General features: G+C 55.2%; 3 protein-coding genes across 6 annotated transcripts; 1 reads left to right on the top strand and 2 right to left on the bottom strand.

Annotated features, from left to right (window-relative positions):
• The first annotated feature begins 1431 nt into the window (after positions 1-1431).
• Positions 1432-12645, top strand: Pgap3 (post-GPI attachment to proteins phospholipase 3). Of its 4 annotated transcripts, XM_036194526.1 has the most exons (9): positions 1632-1683; positions 2038-2156; positions 2498-2919; positions 3787-3939; positions 10104-10166; positions 10707-10768; positions 11032-11168; positions 11343-11547; positions 11724-12645. In XM_036194526.1, the coding sequence occupies exons 3-9, from the start codon at positions 2671-2673 to the stop codon at positions 11785-11787; spliced, it is 933 nt and encodes a 310-aa protein (XP_036050419.1). In that variant the 5' UTR covers positions 1632-1683; positions 2038-2156; positions 2498-2670; the 3' UTR covers positions 11788-12645. The 4 variants fall into 4 exon arrangements, with proteins under 4 accessions (XP_036050416.1, XP_036050420.1, XP_036050417.1 ...); XM_036194523.1 differs by lacking the exon at positions 2038-2156 and having other exon boundaries at positions 1432-1683; positions 2822-2919; XM_036194524.1 differs by lacking the exon at positions 2038-2156 and having other exon boundaries at positions 1622-1683.
• A 2165-nt stretch (positions 12646-14810) lies between these two features.
• On the bottom strand, positions 14811-16440 carry Pnmt (phenylethanolamine N-methyltransferase). Its single transcript, XM_036194579.1, has 3 exons — positions 16236-16440; positions 15424-15631; positions 14811-15332 (listed from the first exon to the last, which is right to left on the bottom strand). The coding sequence occupies exons 1-3, from the start codon at positions 16438-16440 to the stop codon at positions 14888-14890; spliced, it is 858 nt and encodes a 285-aa protein (XP_036050472.1). The 3' UTR covers positions 14811-14887.
• Positions 16441-18141: 1701 nt separating this feature from the next.
• Positions 18142-21044, bottom strand: LOC118589418 (titin-cap). The gene is made up of 2 exons (XM_036196693.1): positions 19120-21044; positions 18142-18950 (listed from the first exon to the last, which is right to left on the bottom strand). Exons 1-2 carry the CDS (start codon positions 19227-19229, stop codon positions 18557-18559), a joined length of 504 nt encoding a protein of 167 aa, XP_036052586.1. The 5' UTR covers positions 19230-21044; the 3' UTR covers positions 18142-18556.
• Positions 21045-21079: the final 35 nt, after the last annotated feature.

Genomic DNA, 21079 nt, shown 5'->3' with positions numbered 1-21079 from the left:
CAGGTTACCAAGATTGTGAATCAAATTCCTTTACTCACTGAGCCAGCCACTTGGCTGGCCCATCCAGACAGATTTTTGTTTTGTTTTTGTTTTTTGGCCAGACAGTTTTAAGTTGTTCATTCACTTAAAAAAAGGAAAAGGGGGCCTGGCAGTGGAGGTGCATGCCTTTAACCCCAGCACTCAGGAGGCAGAGGCAGGTAGATCTCTATGAGTTCGAGGCCAGCCTGGGCTACAGAGTGAGTTCCAGGAAAGGCTCCAAAGCTATACAGAGAAACCCTGTCTCATACAAAACAAAACAAAACAAAACAAAAAAAACAAGGAAAATGTTCTTGAAGTGTCTCACATTGAAGCCAACGTTCACTTTAGTATCAAAGGTGAACAGGACAGGAAAGGTCTCCATGCCTTACAGGAAAAACATATTATCTTGCCCATGTCAACAATCATCCTCAAAAGGTGGCCTTTAATTGATAACAGAAAAACAAGCAAGCAAAAGGACCAATGACATGATATAAACCAGACAAGAGCAGGAGGCTCTGGAGACACAGACCTTTGGAGTTGATTGGAGCAATGGGGTAGAGACCAGCAGGTCAGGTCATGCAGGGTTGAGAAGTTAGTAGAGCATTTTAAGAAAGTGATAGAGGTCAAATTTGAATTTTAGAAAATGGAGCTGTGATTAGTTTTTTTGAGTTGTCTGTTTGTTTTGTCTTGGTCAGCTTGACACAAGTAGGGTCATCTGGGAAAAGGGAACCCCAGTTGAGAAAATAAATGCCTCCATCAGATTGGCCTGTAGGCAGCCTTTGGGGGACACTCTCTTGATTAATAATTGATATGGAAGGGCCCATGCCACTGTGGGCGGTGCCAACCCTGGGCAAGTGGTACTGAGTGCTACAAGGGACTATGCAAGCTAGAAAACAGCACTCCTTCGTGGCCTCCACTTCAGTTCTTACCTCCAGGTTCCTGCCCTGGCTTCCCTCAATGATGGGCTGTGAGACAAATAATCCCTTTCCTTCCCAAGTTGCTTTTGGTCATGGTCTTTATCGCAGTAACAGGAAATTAACTAGGACAGAAATGTCTACTGGAGAGGACCAAAGTAGGGACAAGGACACCTATTAAGAAGTTCTGCAGCTACTTTAACAGCAGTGCCTTTAATCAGGGTGATGGCACAAGAAACAGAAGTGGAGAGCCCAGAACTTTTGGAAACTGGGATCCAAGAGGGCTAGTGACAGAAGGGGCCCGCTTGAAACAAAGAGACGGTGGAGATAGAAGACAGAAAAATACACTAGTTTGCTCCCGAATACACCCTTTCCCGTGAATGCTGTGTTAAAAGTAGATAGCAGATTAGAGGCGTGGCTCCCCGCCCACTAAAATCCGGGAACTTTTATTTAAAGTGGGCGGTCGTCAGCGGAGGGTGCAACGATGAACACAGGTACTTCCGGTTGTTACGGAAGTAGGACTTTGCACTCTCCCAAGCTCCTCCCTCGGCGGCCGGGCAGAGTGACAGGATGGCCGAGCAGACGGCGCGGCTGCTGCTGCTAACCGTGGCAGTGGGGCTTGCGTGGGGCTCCCAGGGCGACCGCGAGCCGGTGTATCGGGACTGCGTGCTCCGGTGCGAGGAACGGAACTGTTCGGGGGACGCACTGAAGCACTTCCGCTCCCTCCAGCCAATCTACATGAGCCTAGCTGGTAAGCCCCGCCCATTGGTTTTAGCCCCGCCCATTGTGCCCTTCTGCTTTGGAATCTCAGAACCTCAGTTTCCCCATGAGTTCTCTCAGGAGTGTTTACTCTCTCTTGAGTGTGTGTGTGTGTGTGTGTGTGTGTGTGTGTGTGGTGTCTTATCAGCCTGTCCCAGCTTTCCAGAGGCTTCATTATGTTTTATTCAAGCCACTACTTGTTAAACAGGGTGTACAAGACCTGAAATAACACAGGAGGCCTTGGGTTTATATTCCCCCCAAGCTGGTGAATAGTATCCTTCACAAAGACAGAATGGTTTGAGCCCCAATAGACCCATACATTAAGCACTATATGCATTTGGAACAGGAAAGAATGACGTCTGCTTCAAGGGGTGGAGGCAGGAGTCACCATGGAACAATTTAAAGAGGAGGGAGTTAATATGAACCAACATATTGAGCCCCCACACTGGACAGGCCTCACGGCAGGTCAGTTGATTTCCACCACAACCCTTTCGGATAGTGTCCCTAATCTATTTTACAGATGGGAACACTCGAGAGAGATTAAATACCTTGGCCAAGGTCACACAGTCTATAAAGTGGTGAAGCAGAATTTCTAGTTCTGACTGACCAACAGCTCATCCTCATTACTACCCTTTCTGTTCCAGGAAGAGGGAATAGGGAGCATGATGCCCTGGGAAGATCTGGGTACACCAAGCAGCTTGGTGTACCCACAGAGCAGGGAGCATGAGGAGTAGTGGTAATGAGGGAATAAAGACAACTTGGAACCTGAGGAGTCGGGGTCAAGGGTCTGCGCTTTATTTTCACAGGAGGAGGGAAGACACCACAGACACCTCCCTAGATTCAGAATGGAGAAGTATAAACCCAGTCCATAGAGGGGCCTCTCCGATGCCAAGAGCTCTATTGTTCGTAAAAGGAAAAGAAACTATTTGCTCTGCTCCCACTGCTAAAATCCCCTCCTCCCTCCTTCCCCTTTGTGTGTATGCCCGTCCTCTCTTCTCTGTCAAATGGGAAGGAAGATTTTGAGATTTCCTCTGGTTCCCTCCAGCCTTCAGGTCCTCATGCCTGGCCTGCACCAGGCTGCGTATGCCTCCCTGAGCTAAGACATCTGCAGTCCTGTCTGTCTGTTGCAGGCTGGACTTGTCGGGATGACTGCAAGTATGAATGCATGTGGTTCACTGTTGGCCTCTACCTTCAGGAGGGTCACAGAGTGCCTCAGTTCCACGGCAAGGTGAGTCAGAGAGTCAGAGCCAGCCCCCAATGGGCCCAGCAGTCTGAGGTGGGGAGTCACAGGGAGGGATGGAGGGGGGGAGGGAGGGGGGAGGGAACAGGCGCTTGTGCTCAGAATTGCTTCTCCAATGGTGCCAGTGTATCCTGCTTCTGAATTTGGAGTAACGATGCCTGAGTCTCAAGCCAAGTGTGATGGTGCACACCTTTGATACCAGCACTTAGGAGACAGAGGCAGATGGATCTTTAGAATTTGAGGCCCGCCTAGTCTATGTAGCCTTGGCTATGGGACCCTCTCTCCAAAACAAAAAACCAAACACAAAAAAAAAGGTCTGTGTCGCCTCATAGTAGTGCTGAGCTTCTCAGGGCTGCCTGAGACATCCATTGATCCTGAACAAGGTGTTTTTCCCATAGCTTCTCCAGTAGGAGTCTAGATCATCAGAAATCCCCTTAGATGGGCCAGCTTCTCTGTGCCCTTTGACCCAATGTTATCTCATTTGACCTGTTGGCAGGAGTTACTCTTCCCAGTTTAGCACAAAGTAATCCGGCATTCAGAGGACTGTAGGAAGTAGTTGAGGAGAGATGGCACCCAGATCTGGATGGCAGGTCTGTGTGGTTTCACCTGGCCTGTCTGCTGTCTCCAAGAGTCAGGCTCCCCTTGCAATGCCTGCTGACCGGGGAGAGACTGTCATCTTAGCCAGGGACTTCTGGAGCGATTCTCATTGACTTGAGAGAATGTAAGGCTTTGGCCAAAATCCCGAGCTGAGGAACCAGCTGGAGACTTGTTGGTGCAGCTGTCAAGGAAAGGTTGACCAGGCAGGTAGGGCTGCCTCCCCTCAGGCCTCCCTATGCTCCTATGCTCCTTTTTCAGTGGCCCTTCTCCCGGTTCCTGTTCATCCAAGAGCCAGCTTCTGCCGTGGCCTCGCTCCTCAATGGCCTAGCCAGCCTGGTGATGCTCTGCCGCTACCGCGCCTCTGTGCCAGCCTCCTCCCCCATGTACCATACCTGCATGGCCTTCGCTTGGGTAGGTAGCCTGGCAGAACACTCTACACACACTGTTCCAAACAGAGGAGCTCTTCCATCCCCAACAATGGGCTTCTAGCGACAAGCTGCTCTCTTTCCCAGGGCTAACGTGTGTGGTAGTCAGGCACAGTGGAGATGGAAGGTGTGACACCTTCCTTCTTACCAGGCCAGTCTTCTTGGGAAGAAAGGAGGACACACACTCTTGTCCTAAGTGAGGAGACTACAAAAGACTCACTCAGTCAGTTTACTGACATGGATGGGAAGTGGGTTGTAGGGAACGTGCTGGAACTGCTGCTCTTTCCAAGACCTCTCTGGAGCATTGATGTGTCTTTTGTTCTGACCCAGAGGTCTTATTAGAACTCAGCCTAGTACTGGTCTGTCCCCGGAAACTCAGGTGGATCCATCTGAGTAGTATGGATATGGCTGGTCTGAGGAACTAGGATCGGAGCCTGGGATCATTGGAGAATTGCAGACCTGGGTACAGAGGGCACTGGGTACAGTAAGAAGGTGCAATGGATGTCTGTGGGGCACAGCTTCTCTGACAGATCTTAAGGGGAAAATCCCACTCAACTCACCTCCATGCTGTGACAGCCTCACTTTGTGTCCATTGCACACCCGCTGCATGCCAAGTACTTGACTGGGTGCTGGAGGCCCCACAACATTGAAAACACACAGGTCTTGCCCTCCTGTGCTGGTCTCAAGTCACACAAAGGGTGTCAACGCACAGCCTTGAAGAAACACAGAACGGAGAGGAGCTGGGGGGCATGTGATGGGGCTGCGCCCCACAGGGCAGCAAGGAAGGCGTCCCAGGATATGAGACAGACAGGAGGTTGGAGGTTGGGGAAACATGAGGAGGCCAGGCGACTCTTCTAGACAGAAGACAGACAGTGTAAAGACAGCAAAGGGCGAGGGCCATCTGTAGGCCAGAAGAGCCGGGAGTCACAAGGCAGGGCGAGCAGAGGGTAGCTCCGGGATCTAGTGGCTGGGGGACTCTGACCATAGCTGAAAGCACAGGTGTGCTGAGATGCACAGGCCGAGCCTGCCATGGTGGGGAGACGGGCGTGGAGGGGGGAGGTAGGCCCAGTATCTCCCTTCAGTGGCGATATCAATTGTTAAGGGCTGTGGAACAGCAGTGAGTGAGTCAGAGACAGAGACAGAGACACACAGAGAGAGACAGAGAGGCAGAGACAGAGAGACACGGAGACAGAGAGACACAGAGAGAGACAGACACACACACACACACACACACACACACACACACAGAGAGAGAGAGAGAGAGAGAGAGAGAGAGAGAGAGAGAGAGAGAGAGAGAGTTAGTTAAGAGTTTGGGACAGTTGGGCAGAGTGACCACGCCTGTAATCCCAGTACTCAGGAGTCTGAATCAGGACTTTGAGTTTGATGTCATCATACACTGCATATTTGAGATCCTATCTTATTATTATTTTTTTTTTTGCAGGATATGGTGACCCCTAGTCCTAGCCTTTAACCCCAACACTCAGGAGGCAGAGGCAGGCAGATCTCTTGAGTTCCAGGCCAGCCTGGTCTACAGAGCGAGTTCCAGGACAGCCAGAGCTACACAGAGAAACCCTGTCTTGAAAAACAAAAAGAAAGCAAAGTAATTTTTTAAAATTGAAAACAGTAGTTGTAGCTGTATGCAACGTGACTCCAGGGCTATCCTGAACTACACAGTGAGCTCTAGAACAGCAAGGACTGTGGAGGAAGACCGCGTGCATGTGGTCCTGGTCTTGTCCCCAGCATTTGACCAATGTTTCCTCCTGGGGTCCTTGTCATGTGCCTGTGTTCTCTGAGTAAGATCAGGCACACAGGGCATTGGCCTCAGATAACAGCTAACAAGTCAGCAAATAGAGAAGACAAGGCTAGCCTTTGGCACCGCACCAATGGGCTCCAGGGTCTGAGTGCTCGCTGGAATCAACGCTGGCTAAGCAAGGGCCAGGTTTTGCATTTGTGTGGCCAGGACTCCAGAGCCAAGCCTGGGCCTAGGCCCAGTCAGCCTGGAAAGCAGGACTAGATGTACTCAAGAGAGCTCAGCAGGACCTAAGAGCTGGACAGCAGGGCGCAGGTCCTCTGGTAGGGGACAGATGCCAAGGTTGTTGGAACCCCGTCTTGCCTTTACGAGATCTTTCAGGGACACAGGGTCTATTCTGGTTGGATGATTTAGTTTTTGCTTTGCTGAGACAGGGTCTCACTGTGTAGCCCAGGTTGGCCTTCAGCACTCATTCTTCGGGCCTCGAACGTCTGGTGTCACTGTGGTAGGCAGGCACCACCACACTTTGTCTCGTTTGGAGTTCACACTTGCCTCTGAGTCTGTGCTTCTGCCTGGAGGGTGTGGCAGCAGACTTTGTCCTGGGCCAGGTCTTCTGGAACAAGTGTGGCCCTCATTTGTGCTGGGGTGAGGATGGGAGGGCCCTTTGCCAGCTCCAGGTCCTGACATGGGCCGGGGGTGTCTTTTCTCTGGTAACCCTGTCCCTCAGTGGAACCCGAGAAACGTCAGCACAAGAAGGTGGCCCCTACCTTGCCATTTAGACCCAGGTGCAGCCTGGGCAGGAACTGGGGAGGGCTGGGGAACCTGCCAGCGCTCTGTATGCTCTAGCCCTTTGACTCCATGGAGTGGGGGGCCTGGCCCTCTGCCAAAGCTAGGAGGCCAAACCAATTCCCCACCTTTATCTAGCAGGGAAAGGTCCTCAGGTGTAGCTGTGAGATGAAATGGCGGGAACTGATTGTAGCGTCTCTATTGAGGAAACAGCAAGAGAAGAGACAGGCTGAAACTAGCGGAATGGTGGTTCCAGTTCAGAAAGCACTTTCCAACTGACAAAAGCCAGTGAAACAGACAATGTTGAGAAATGCAAAAAAACCACGCCGGGAGGGGGTGGCACACGCCTTTAACCCCAGCACTCGGGAGGCAGAGCCAGGCAGATCTCTGTGAGTTCGAGGCCAGCCTGGTCTACAGAGTGAGATCCAGGACAGGCACCAAAACTACAGAGAAACCCTGTCTCGAAAAGCAAAAAAAAGAAAGAAAGAAAGAAAAAAAACCTTTTAAAAGTACTTATTTATTTGTGTGCCTGGGCATGCAAATACACAAGCTATGGCTTGATGTGGAGGTCAGGCAGCAACTCAGGGGAATTGATGCTTTGCCACTCTGTGGGTCCTGGGATTTGAACTCTGGTCATGAGGCTTAGCACAGGTGCCTTCATCCAAACCATCTCACCAGCTCAGGAATCCTTCTCTGATGATGGAAAAAAGCCCCACCTCCCTCAAGAGTGAACCTGAGGCAGTCTTGCCCTGCTGGACTGTGGCCCCAGGGAGGGGGCAGGAGACATCATATTTAACATTCTGCCTCCCCCACTTCTGAGACACCAAGCTATTTAAAGATCCACTTGTCCCCACCATGATGGTGTCAATGACAGCCCCGAGCACTGGGGCTTAACACCGGGGTCAAATTCCTGACAGATCTGGCTCTCTTGGCATCCAACCAGTTTCATGGCTGATATTTTTGTCTGTTTTAGTATTTGTCAGCAGACTGAAACAGCCTCCCGCCTCCCTCCACCCTTCCTGTCCTGCCATCCCTGCCACTACTGCCCCCCCCCCAGCCCGGAGTCCCCCAGGCTCAGTGTTTACACAAAATTCTCACCTATCCCGCTGGCCCCTCCCACCACGCTGAGTGTAACCAAGGAGTGCAGAACAGTTGTGGGGGGAGGGTGGGGAGGGTGTCTGTGTCTTCCCCTCCCTGCCTGCCCATCTGTCCTCTGCTTGTGTCTCACTCCAAGCTCTGAAGAGAAACAGCACCTGCTGGGACCCTCCTGATGGGACAGTGGGACCATACTCCTGGGTCAGTGCCTTGGGAACACAAAGAGGGGCTTTTCCCATAGCCGAACTGTCTGCACCCTGGGAGCCAGGGCCCCTGGAGCCCCGTGTTTGATGTTGAACTTGGTGTCCCTTGAGGAGAGAGAAGTTAGAGGTCAACAAAGGGAAGTGGTGAGGTCAGCCTGGTGGACGTGATGACAGAAACCAAGGGTCATGGGACACCTGTGTACCAAGTATTGGCAGGAGAATCCGTGTGTAGTGGGAAACTGAGACAGAGAGGGTGAATAACTTGCCTGAGACCACACAGGAAATGCTGCCTGCGGTAAAGGCCCTAGATTTGGCTCCAGGGCCTACATTCTACTGCCTTGGAGTTTGAGAAAAGGATCTGAAAGACCCCACCCTTCATGGGACACTCTTTAAGAGATCCCGGGACGCAGAGTCCAGGCTTCAGACAGGACTCAGTAAGTAGATGGCCTCTGGAAGGCAGCTGATGAAGAGCCCAGCAGCCCCCCCACCTGTGTGTGGGGCTTAAGGGCTGGCCCAATGCACCTCTACCCTCTGCTTCCATAGTTCCAACTGCCGCTTAGATCAGCCCCCTTGTCACCTCCCCCTTCCTGCTATGGGTGACAAGGAGGCCTGGCTGGCTGCCAGTGTCTGCTGCCTTCCCCTCCCCCCTCCCACGCTGGTTCAGGGCCACCTCCTCCCTAAGATGTCCCTGCACCTGGCCTGCCTGGTCCCTGTGATTGCTTGGGTCCTATCTCCCGCCGGGGGTCACTCCTCTCCCCACACTGACCCAGCTCACCGTAGGCCTTGTGGGGGAGGCGATGAGGGCCACTCATGCCTGCCCCATCTGAGGAGAGAGGGACTTGTTCTGAACTTGAAGTTCACAACCTGTGGCCCAAGCCAGGGTTGGCTACCATCCTCAGTAAGCCAATCTGAAAAGCCAGGTGAAGAGTGGAAAGCAGAAAACGGAGGTGTATTCAGGGGGCCACACTGGGAAGTCAGCTTATTGAGGACGAGTGTCTGAACGTGGCTTAGGACACAGGCTATGACCACCCCTCTCAGGTTCCATAGCAGGCTGAGGCACAGCCAGGTACCCACAGTAAAGCTGCCTCCCAAGTCTGAGGAAAGGGCCAGAAGAGGAGGCCTACCTACCATGAGACACACCTCAGAGCCTTGTCAAGATTCCTTAGGTGGCCCTCTGTAAGTAGAAGGCATTGTACGGGACTGGCTGGCAGAGAAAGCTGGGTTCAACCTGGAGGCAGGGAGAGGGCTCCCAGGCCAGATCCCAGCACCAAGAGCCCCCGCCTACTCTAAGCCCTGCCTTGTCTCCACTCTGCCCGCCCTCTCTGTCACCCTCAGCTCCTAGTATGTGCAGGAACTCAGCTATGTCTGGCCCTCTTGCTGTGGGACCCTACAGACTGGCTTCTTGACCTGCTCCTGGATCTCCTGACTGGCCATTTATTGTGGTACCTAAGTGGGTAGCTCCTACAGGCATCTGCCCCGCAAGCATCTCTGTCAACCTTCCCGGTATGGCAGGCCAGGCCCTGCTCTTCCTTTTGTGACAAGCTGCCACTGATTTCTCAGCCTCTGTCTCCACCGTAGCCTGCCCTTCTCTCAGTAACTTGGGCCTCTGCTGTGGACACAGGCCTTGAAGAAAGCGCCAACACTGACGCCCACGAGATGGTGTATTTGCAAGTCTGTCTCTGCTGTGTTCCAGGAAGAGGCCCCCAGCATTCCCCTGGGCCATTCCGCTGCTGCCTCTTCAATCCTGCCCCTTCTCCTCCCTAGACTCCAGAGCAGCTACTGGCCCAGCGGGTTAGGCTGGCCCAGCCAGGAGAAAGCTCGGCTGGGTTAGCCCCAGTCTTCCTCAGAGGCTGGGTTCCAGTGGGATCTGCATCTCCCTCCCTGGATTGCTGCTCCTCCTGACACACCCCAAGCTAGCTCAAGCCCCCACCCACCCACCTCATCCCCGCCCCCAGAAGCTGAGGTCACAGGCTCCCATGGACTGGGGCGAGGTTGTCATCACCTGGCAGTGGGGGAGAAGGCAGGGCCCTGGGGGCTGTTGTCTTAGAGATTGGGTAATTTGGGAACGTGTTCTACCAGGACTGGTTCCCTGGCCAGGCCAGAACCTGTGGAAGCTGCAGCTCTTTTGGCCTGGGGGGTTTGGGTGGCAATTTACAGTGGTGGGAAATCCTGTGGGGACTGGCTAGGTGGGGAGAGTAAAGCCTGGATTTGTACAGAGGGCTCTCGGGGCACAGGAAACACATTTTCCCCCAACAGAGCCTACAGGTCTCCTCCACCTTGGGTAGCATGCTGACTGACCTCTCCTTCCTTCCTCAGGTGTCCCTCAATGCTTGGTTCTGGTCCACAATCTTCCATACCAGGGACACTGACCTCACAGAGGTGAGCGCCTCCCAGCCCCCTGCATGAGACAGTCCCAGAGGAGCCCAGGAGAGGGCAGAGCAGGCTCCCTAGAGTGAAGGCAGCTCCATCTGCAGAGCTCACATGTCCACCTGGCACCCCAAGTGTGGCAGCACATGGAGCCTTACCTGGATCTTGCCAGGAGACTTTTGTCATTGGCTTCCTGATCTATAAGGCCGCTGAGCCTGGGAGAGATGAAGTCATTTTCCCAGGGTCACCCAGCTAATGTAGTCAGGATTGGAGTCCATGTCTATCACACCCCAAGTGACATTTTGAATTCCACGGTGTGCCCTCATAGTGAGGCCCTTCTGCCTTCCATGACGTCTCACTGCTGAGGCACTCTGAAACGTTTTATAATGTGGACACAGTGAAACAGCCAGAAGTGGAGGGAATGCAGGTTGGGGCTCCTGCAAGCCTAGACCCCACCCCTCCCTGCCTCATCCCCGTGGCTCCTCTGCGGGCCCTGCCCTGTGCCATGCTCTGCTCCTCTCACCTGGCCCTCCTGGGCTCTCCCACCCCCAGAAGATGGACTACTTCTGCGCCTCTGCTGTCATCCTGTACTCTGTTTACCTGTGCTGTGTAAGGTGAGTCCCTGGGGCTGTGGGCAGAGAGGGAACTGCCCAGAGCTTTCTTCCTTGGCTATAACGCATTTCTACAGGGCTGTCTTGGGTGGGGGGTGCTAGGGTTAGGGGGGCTTCTCCAGGAGTTGTGGCCCTTGGTCTGTGGGAAACAGTTGGTGTGGTGGGGCAGGGAGAGGACAGTGTCTTCAGCAAGCCCCCGCCCCTGTGGGTGAGGAGGTAGTTGAAGGAACACGGCTCTGTCTGAGTTGCTCTGGGTGGTTGGACAGGACCGTGGGACTGCGGTACCCATCAGTGGCCAGTGCCTTTGGAGCCCTGCTGCTGCTGCTGCTGACTGTTCACATCTCTTACCTGAGCCTCATCCGCTTCGACTACGGCTACAACATGATGGTCAATGTGGCTATAGGTGAGGCCCTTTGCGGAGCTGTGGGGGGATTCTTGGGGGAGGGGGTATCCTGGAGAGACTCTGGAGAGCAGGGAGGAGTTGAGATGGGGGGCAGGGGGTGGGTGGAGGCGGGGCAAGGCAGCTAGAGTCAAGGAGGACATTGAGTGAGTGGACGTCTCTGTCCCTGGCCCCCAGGCCTGGTGAACCTGGTATGGTGGCTGGCCTGGTGCCTACGGAACCAGCGGCACCTGCCTCACACGCGCAGGTGTATGGTAGTGGTACTGCTGCTGCAGGGGCTGTCCCTGCTGGAGCTGCTCGACTTCCCACCCCTCTTCTGGGTCCTGGACGCCCATGCCATCTGGCACATCAGCACCATTCCTGTGCACATCCTCTTTTTCAGGTTAGTGCCACCCCCAGCCTCAGGATTTCCTCTCCTGTGCCCTTCTTGCATGCTCCTAGGGCAGACTGGGGCCCCCTGTGCCCATTGGTCTCCCCATTTGCCTTCTTGTCACCCCACTGTCTGGGGGTTCTCAGGACTGGGTGACTGCCTCAGTGGGGTCCTCTCTACACCCACAGATTTCTGGAAGATGACAGCCTGTACCTACTGAAGGAATCTGAAGCCAAGTTCAAGCTGGCCTAAAGACCCTGGGAGGAGTCGATCTGCCTCGCTCCTGATGCTGCTCCCTGCTCCCCCTTGAGATGATTGTTTTTCTCCTTCTAGCTTCTTGAACTTGAACATGTGGGGGATGGGCTTGGAATCCTAGCCACCTGCCCCTGGCTGGCTCTCACAGAGCAAGACCCCTGTCTTGGGGGTGGCCTCCTCAGGTCTGGGGCAGGGAACAGGTGGTCCTCCTGTGCCTGAGGCTGAACTGGGAGCAAGCTTTGAAGTTTTACAGGGAGGAGCGATGCTTCTGTCTCCTTAGCCTTTTCCCTTTTCCACGTCACTCACCCCATAGTACCACCCCAAGCCACTTACCCCAGAGTACCATACCCACAGGCCTTTGGGGTACACTGGGGTCTCTTTCTGTCAGGGAGCCACTAGGTGGCACTGGAGGCCTGCTCTTCAGCTGCTCAAGTTTCTTTGTGGGTCTGAGGAACCCAGCTGCTTGGGCTGGTACCAAAGAGGAGTTTCCACCCTGCCTCCTGCACCAGCCATTCTTGTCTCCAGGGCCAGGGCCCCAGGGGCTTCCGGATTAGAACCCTGGCTGCTGTTCTGGTTGGGAGTGGACACACTGACACATAGAGGGATAGGACTGAGCCAAGAGCAGAGATGACCAGATAGTCAGTGAGCTGGGTTTGACAGTACTGGGGCATTATGGGCCTTAACTTACAGTGTAGAGAGGGTGTGTGTTCGTGGGCAGGTGGGTGAGGGTAGTTTTGGGAAGGCATGTATGTGAGATGAACATGCCTGGGCTACACTGGTAGGAGGCTGGAGTGGAATGGGGAAATCAAGTCATCACCAGCAGTCATTTGAGCTCCAAGTCTGCTCAAGACCCCAAGTCCACCGGTAGATTCGGAATGGTTTCGGAAATCTGAGAAGCAGGCTCCAGTGCCCCTAGTGCTCCCTGAAAGAAAGAGACCCCAGTGGTACCCCAAGGCCTGTGGGTTATGGTACTCTGGGGTCAGTGGCTTGGGGTGGTACTATGGGGTGATGACGTGGAAAAGGGAAAAGGCTAAGGAGACAGAAGCGATCGCTCACTCCCTGTAAACCTTCAAAAAGGGGCTTGCCTCCCAGTTCAGCCTCAGGCACACAGGAAGGGAACCACCTGTTCCCTGCCCAGACCTGAGGAGGCCACCCCAAGACAGGGGTCTTGCTCTGTGAAGCCAGCCAGGGCAGGTGGCTAGGTTCCAAAGCCCATCCCACATGTTCAAGTTTCAAGCAAGCTAAGAAGGAGAAAAACAATCTCTCAAGGGGGAGCAGGGAAGCAGCATCAGGAGGCCGGGCGATGACTCCTCCCAAGGGTCTTTAGGCCAGGCTTGAACTTGGCTTAAGATTTCCATTCAGTCTGCTAGTGTGTGCATATGACCTGATGGGGGCTGTGAGTGTGGCTACCTGTCCAATGCCCCTTTGCACTCCACTCTAAATCACAGGCCCATCCCCACCCCGCCCACATGTCTTGAGAGCACTCTGCAGAACTAGCCCCTGGAGGGCAGAGAGGGGAAGGGGGAAAGCACCCCTTGCCTCCTATCTCTTTACCTTGACATGGTGTGCCTCCGACTCCAGTTCCCCGCTGTAGCCCCTGGTCACAACTGGACTTCGGGGGCATCAGGCAAAGGGGGAGGAGGATGTGGAGCTTGTGTTTGATCGTGGTCTCTGCCCTCCATGGAGGAGCTTGCTCTCCGAGGGCAATCCCAGGGCAAGCAGGACCCATACAGTCTGTATCCTGAACAGTCCATCGGGAAGGCAGTCTGCAGCTGGACCCTGCCTCTGTCCCCTGCCTGCTATTTTTTTTCCTTTTTTTGGTTTTTCGAGACAGGGTTTCTCTGTGTAGCTTTGCACCTGTCCTGGAACTTGCTTTGGAGACCAGGCTGGCCTCAAACTCACAGAGATCCGTCTGACTCTGCCTCCTGAGTGCTGGGATTAAAGGCGTGCGCCACCACCGCCCGGCAGCCCCCTGCCCTCTTTTTGTGGGGAGAGTAGCTATGCCAGGGCTCCAGCTCAGGTACTTGGGCAGCCTATTAGGATTTTTTGATACTAAGAACAATTTTAAGGCCAGAGGCAGTAAAGGACATGCTTAATAAACCAGTTCCTGGCCTCACTCACCCTGGTTCTGCTCCTCTGTGTGTACAAAGGCTGGAGGGAAGGAGACATTGCTGGCCAGTGGCAGATCTCTACCTGGGTACATGGGAGTGAGGGTGGCATGGATCCCAGCAGAGCCTGAGGGGTGTGTGTGTGTGTGTGTGTGTGTGTGTGTGTGTGTGTGTGTGTGTGTGTGTGTGTGTGTGTGTGTGTATGTGTGTGTGTGTGTGGTGTGTGTGTGTATGTGTGTGTGTGTGTGGTGTGTGTGTGTGTGTGGTGTGTGTGTGTGTGGTGTATGTGTGTGTGTGTGTGTGTGTGTGTGTGGTGTATGTGTGTGTGTGTGGTGTGTGTGTGTGTGTGTGTGTGTATGTGTGTGTGTGGTGTGTGTGTGGTGTGTGTGTGTGTGGGTGTGTGTGTGTGTGTGTGTGTGTGTGTGTGTGTGTGTGGTGGTGGTGGTGGTGTGTGTGTGTGTGTGTGTGGTGGTGGTGAGCTAGTACCACCGGCTCTTACCTTCATGTTTCTCAACCTGTATTTGTGTCTGGATCTGGCATATGGGGCCCTCACACCTGCACCCCCATCTTCTGAGCCCAGGCAAAGATGCCCTTGACGTCATCTGCACCCGTGCAGAGGTGGGCACTTCAGGCTCTCTGAGCTTCGCCTGGAGACAAGCTGGCAGGCCCCGCTACTGAACTGAGGCAAACTGGCCACTAGAACCACATAAGTGCCTGGCATGTAGCAGGTGCCGCTTGGACCCTCCTGAACTTGGCCTTCCTGGGGTGGAGAGAATGGGTGGTACAGAAAACAACCTTCAGGGAGGCTTCTAGGGGGAAAAGCAGAGCTGGGATCTGTCCCTCCTAAACTTCAGAGGCCTCTGCACATTCTTTGCTTCTAGGAGAGCCACAAACCACACCACCGACACAGCAGGGACTGTTGCTTTATTGGGTGCCTCTTCAGATAACAAGGAATTTCAGAGGTACAGGACCCCTGGCATATGGGGCCCTCACACCCGCACCCCCCTCTTCTGAGCCCAGGCAAAGAAGATGCCCTTGACATCATCTACACCTGTGCGAAGGTGGGCAGGCATGATGTAGGTACGAAGGTCTCGTACCTCATAACCGCCAAGGACCAGGGCCTCCCTCACCTCCTCCTCTGACAGTGGTACCACAGAGAGCCTGGCTTCCCCAGCGAGGTACCATGACTCCTCCAGGGCCCCAATGAGGAGGAGATGACCCCCAGGCCTCAGCAGTGTGGTGATGTGGTGCAAAGCCCGCTGGAAACTGGCGAGATCTGGGCTCACAGCCTCCAGGCAGAAGGCGGAGACCAGGGCATCGGCAGGCAGGGGTGCCAGGTTTGAAGTACCCAGGGGCTGGGGCTGGTGCACATCAATGGGCAGGACCCGCTTCACCCTCGCTCTCAGCTGGCGTTCCTTCCCCTGCCAGGACTCCCTGTACAGAGGGGGCAGGGCTCAGGATCTCTCCAGGCCCTGCACCACCCACCCACTCACCACGCCACAGAAGCTTCCTGCCCAGCTCTCACCCCTTGCCCTCAATGAGGCAAGCGTGCTGGCTGTACACGCTCCAGTCGAAGGCTCCCGGGTCGTCTCGAAGCCAGAGTCCCAGCTCCTGTCGATTGACCTCCAAGAAATCCGTCATGGTGATGTCCTCAAAGTGGGCACAGGCACTGAGCAGCTGGTATATGGTGGGGCCTGAACCAATGTCTATGAGGGCCTGTCCAGACACCTCACCTGGTGAAGCAGAGAATGGGAGTTCCAGGTAGTCCCTGCCTCTGCCACCCTGCTCTCCCTGCTATTCCGGGTAGTGTGAGTGCCTGGAGCATGTGCGCCCGCCGACATGGAAATCAGGTTCTCCTGGGGACAACCTGGGCTACCTACATTGGAGAGAAGCTTGGCTCCTCTAGCTTAGGTTCCACCACTCAGAAACTAGCTTCAGTGAAGATCAAATGGGGAGATTCTAAGACACTTAGCCTTTCCCTCTGGAGTCTCCAACCTCTGCCTCAGCCTTGATCTCAGTCTCTCTCCTGTACCCCACCCTGCCTGTCTCTCAACCCTAAGCACCCTCCGCTCCAAAGCAAAGGAGTCTAAGTTGTCTAGTCAGGCCTCCAATTCCGGGGCTCAAGCGGTCCTGCAGCCTCAGCTTCCCTAGTATCTAGATCTAGAGGCCGGCACCAGCACCAAGCCTGGCTGACTTGCTTGCTCTTGAATGCACAAGCTAGCCTCCTATATTTCTGCTTCTTGGTCCCCATCTAGTGTGCATTCTTGTTTCTCTCCCTCCCTTTTATTTTTTTCCCCATGACTTCTGCTCTCTCATGCCTCAGTTTCCCGTGCTCACCGGTGGCGAAGGTTTGCGCCATGCAGCGCAGCTTCCAAGGCCCAACGCCATCAGGGCTGCTCAGGTCCCCACGAGGAGGAGCGTAGTTGTTGCGGAGGTAGGCGCGGGGCTCGAAGCGCTGGTAAGCCAAGGCGACAGCTGCCTGGCCAGGGTCCGAGTCAGAGGCCATCCCTGCAGCGTGGTTCAGATCTGTGCCACTGCTCATGCTTCTGTTGGGGCCTCCTACCCCCCAGCTAGCCTCACCATCCCTTTATCTACCACTGTCCCCCACCCCAGCCCCCGCCGCCCTGACTCCCTCCTTCGTGAGGGCGGAGGCGGTAGCTGAGAGATGAGGCGCCTGGGGCCACTACATCTCTGTCACCCCATCCATCTCTGTTAGTGTCCGGAGCAACGGATGCACGGGGGAGGGGGGAGTGTATGGGGGGGCACCCTCTAGAACATAGCTTCTGCTCCACCCTGGCTCTGCACTTGAGCTGACAACCCTCCACCCATACACACCTTCCCCTGCTCACCCCTTCCAGTGCTACCCTGCACCCCCAAACTCAGTTCCAGGTCCCCTGCCAGGCGCCCTAGCTCCTCTCCAGCCTCCCACAGACACTTTTGCCCAGCATTGCATCCCTTTTCTTTCCCAAGGTTTGGATAGCCCAGGTTCCCAGTCCCAGCGTCCTCCCCCAGACCCCCTCCCCTCTCTTGGGGCACCCCTTACAAACCCTCCTTCTTAATAATGCCATCCCTTCCTCTAGGCCTGGATCCCAACTCTCTCCTCCAGAAAGGACACTCTGTTCTGGCCTGTCTTGGTGGCCCCGGGGGAGCCCGAGCAGGTACTTTGCTGCCCTGAGCATCCGATGGTAGCAGAGATAGAAGAGGTGAGCGAGACTAATGCTTTTAGCAAGCAGAACATCCAGGCATCCCCTGTGGGTCTCTGGGGCTGTGGTTGCTTATCTGGGAGCCAACAAGCACAGCCGGTTCAGGACGTTCCTAGCACACCAGGACACCAGACTCAGGTAAGAACAGAAGGAAGAGTACTGAGCACAGGCTTGGTACTGCCATGGCCACTAGAGGGGTTCATGGCACACTTTTGGCATTCAAAGGGTGCAGGTCCCCGATGATTCTCCCCCAGTCATCACCCCTGGCCCTACTGGGGAGTTGGCAGGGCCTGGCCTCAGGTTTTGCTTGGTGCTCCGGGTACCTGGCACACAAGCTTCTTCTCTTCCCTCCCATCTGCTCAAAATGGCAAACCACCCTGCCAACAGCATCTCCAGTCTTCCCAAAGCAGAATCCTCTGAATGAAGCCTGTGCCCTCTGGGGTGGGTAGGGTACCAGTCTCTGCTAAGATAGTCCTGGTCTCTTTTGATCCAGTCCTCCTCTGTGCCCCTTCCTTATTCCAAGGGGACAGTCTCCTTGTTAGGCCAGACACCTAGGTTGGGACATGAATCATTGTAATAGCTGCTGGGGTCACATACAGGAACCTGACCCTGCCCTCCCACCCAGGCCAGGGAGGGTGGAACACCTGATGCCAGCCAAGGATTGATTCCGTCTGGATCTACAACCGACAGGCCTTTGGGTCATTGACCCCATCCACACCCCAAGGCACAGCCAAGGACAGCCCTTGTGCCAGCCCCTTCCATATCCTCCACAGTAGCATTTAAACAACCCCCGATGCCAGCTGGCCTGCTAAGTGCTCTCCAGTGCCAGGGAGTGGACATGGAAGCCAGGACTGGGCAGTGACACAGGAAGGGGGACCAGACAGTTACCCTGTTTACAGCTCTTCCCCGTACCCCACCCCTAAGCATGGAGCATACCCTCTGTCTGTGCCATATTTAGCTCAAATGCACGGCTGTTCCCAGAAGTGCATGGGAGACATTAGTGCTCATCCCCAACCACAAGGAAAGAGAGAGGCCTGGGACATGGTTGAGCATATTTATTGCAGTGCTAACAGAGGGTGCTGGGGGCCTGCCCTGCTGCTGCCCTCTCCCCATGCCCCTCCTTCCAGTCTTCAAGCTTCCTTCCCAGACATTCCAGATCCCTTCCATGCCCTCCTCCATCTCTGTAACCGAACAGGTCACCGTTTCCAGGGGCCTCATGGCCTCACCAGTATCTCTTGTCCCTTCTTCTGGGGCTGAGGGTGCTCCGCTCTCCACCTCAGCCCACCATCCTTGATGCCCTCCCTTTGGGTATCATCCTGACCTCTGGCTCCCTCCTCCCATAGCCCCCACCTCTGGGCAAACTACAAAGCGGCCCGGCCAGCAGCTCTCCTCCATGGTCCTAGCCAGGAAGGGCCCAGCCCAAGGCAGACACAGTGGAGCCTGACACAGTCCATCTCAGCCTCTCTGAGCTTCCTGAGACATGGATCTAGACAGGCTACGCCGCAGGGTCCCGGGCTTGCTGACAGGCACCACAGGGGGAAGCTGCTTGGTGATCTCAGCCACGTCCTGGCGCTCCGCGCACTGGCCGCCCAGAGCAGTCTCCAGTGCCAGCAGCTCCCGCAGCTGGACGGGGGTCTCCTCGCGGTCCTCCTTGGCAGCTCCCACCTTGGTGGGGGTGAAGATGGGCAGTGGCAGTACCCGCTGGTATGGCAGCTGGTATTCCTGCAGCCCGCGGCCGAGGATGCCCAGGCGCATCACCAGCCAGGGCGAGCGCTGCACCACCGCCTGACACTGTCCCTGCCTGTGGTAGGTCTCATGCCTCTGTGTATCCTCCTCGTGCAGGGAACATCTGAAAGCAGAGAAAAGGTGATGAACTCCTGAGAGATGCTGTTCTCTGGTCTCAGGCTAAGTGGGGTCTCCCGGGACAGCCAGGACCCTGGGGTAGGCGTTTGCACTTTGGTGTGGAGAGGGTACTCTGGGGAAGCAGGGGCAGAACCTCCAGCGGACCCATCACTCACCCCTCTTCCGGCCGGGTGGACAGGGTCAGATCTTTCCACTCAGCCCAGAAGGCTTCCCGGCGTTCCTGGTTCTCCTCGGACACTTGGCAGCTCAGCTCTGAAGTGGCCATGATCCCTTCCTGCTCCCTCTGCTGTGCCTGGCTCCTCTGGAGCCCTTTAAATAGCCCCTGCTCCTCTCCTCCAGGGGCTATTTTCAGCCCCTCTGGCGTCAGATGCTATAAGCAGAGCCAAGACTCACTGGTGGTGGTGGGGCTCTGAGTCCAGGGTGGGGGTTGGGGTCCCTAGATTCTGGCTGCTCACAGGTCAGAGGTCAGCTTCTAAAGCAACCAAGATGCTCCAGTGGGACCTGGGGTCCTCAGGCTGGTACCACCAGGTATCTGGCATTCTGTAAACGCCATCTCAGACCAGGCACATGCCCAGCCTCGTGCCACCTTGGCACCGTCCTCTGCCCTGCCTGCTCCCCCTTGTCCAGGGAGGAAAGCAGCTTGTCTGTAAACAGAACAGGAGAAGCAGGAACGGATGCCCCCCTCACTCTGCCCATGGCTGCAGTCTCCCCTTCCTGAGCTCAAGGGCACATACCTTAGTAAGGCCCCTTGACTTAAGAAGGATCATGTAACCATGTCCTCAGGCGTCTACACAAAGTCTGGTTCCTAACCTGCAACATACCAGCAAAGGAGGGGGCACTATTGCCACCCCTGAGACCTCTGGGTATGAATTTCTGTGCTTTTATTGCCCAGGGCCAGTGGTTAGAGTAGTCTCCGTAAGGGCCACAGGTCAGGGTGAAGGAGGCAGGTGTGGGAGGTGGCAGTCACCCCGAGGCCTACGTGGAGAGAAATGGGGTGAGCTAGAAACTCTAGAGGGTCCATTCAGCAGCAGCCAGGAGACCCAGTGCTCGTCTCAAGCGGGCTGGCTTATGTAACCAGGGAGCACAGTCCCTGCCTCTTAAGTCTCGTGCTCCATGTTTTTCTGGCCACAACGGAATGACACGGAGAATTCATGGACTTGGCAGCTCCATGGTTTACCTGGGAGGGGATTAGCTCTCTCGCATGAAGCAGGGGAACCCAATGTCATGAGAACACCCAAGCACCCAGGGAGCAGTTCATGGTGCAAGCTGGTGAACAAGGAGGTGGGCTAGGGAAGAGGGGCAGGGGAGAGGGAGGAGGGCATTGCTAGGGAGTAAGCAAAGGGCACCAGAAGAAGCGGCAGAGGCTGAGGACTCCTGGGGACAGCGGAGAGAGCACCCAGCTGCTATCAGATGCAGAACAGCACCTTGCTGATTGCCGCGGCCTCTGCCCACTCAATACACCATCCATTTCACAACCCTATGGACTGGTCCCTTCTGTTCGACCAAGTAGGAAATGGAGGCCCAGGGAAGGTTTGCTCAGGGTCTTGGACCCAGCCAGAACCAAGAAAAGTCCACCGGGCTCCAAGCTAATAGACTCCTTTAGAAGCCCGTACAGAGGAAGGAAGGGGGAGAGGGGATAGCCGGGCCTGGAACCCAGGCTCCAGGCTGTCCTTGGTGTGAGAGCAGTGGGACACAGTGACAAGTTTGAGCCTTGTAGACCCAGGGTCTGTGTCTGGGGTGCCACAGGTACCTCAGTAACCCTGAAGCCATTGCCACTGTGGCTTGGCCTGTTATGGCTCTGTGGCATCTCCCCAGCCTCCAGCACTGGGCCTGTGACCATCTCAGTAGAACCTTTCAGGAAAAGAGAACCTAGAAACTGCTCACCCTGGTGCTGGGGAGGCACTGGGTGGTATTTTTTTCAAGCGCTTCCAGGCTCAGCTCGGCAGTGAGGATTAGGCCAAGGCCCCACAGCAGGCAAAGCTTTTGTTTATTTGCTTTCTAAACATTATTTTATTTTTGTGGGAACAGGTCTATCTGTGTAGTCCTGGCCATCCTGGAGTTTTCCACGTAGACCAAGCCGCTCTCAGATTCAAGAGATCTACATGCCTTAGCCTC

The sequence above is a fragment of the Onychomys torridus genome, chromosome 8 (genome assembly GCF_903995425.1).
Source record: "Onychomys torridus chromosome 8, mOncTor1.1, whole genome shotgun sequence".
Lineage (NCBI taxonomy): Eukaryota > Metazoa > Chordata > Mammalia > Rodentia > Cricetidae > Onychomys > Onychomys torridus.
Note: the sequence above shows the minus strand (reverse complement) of the source record. Positions and strands in the feature narration are given on the sequence as shown.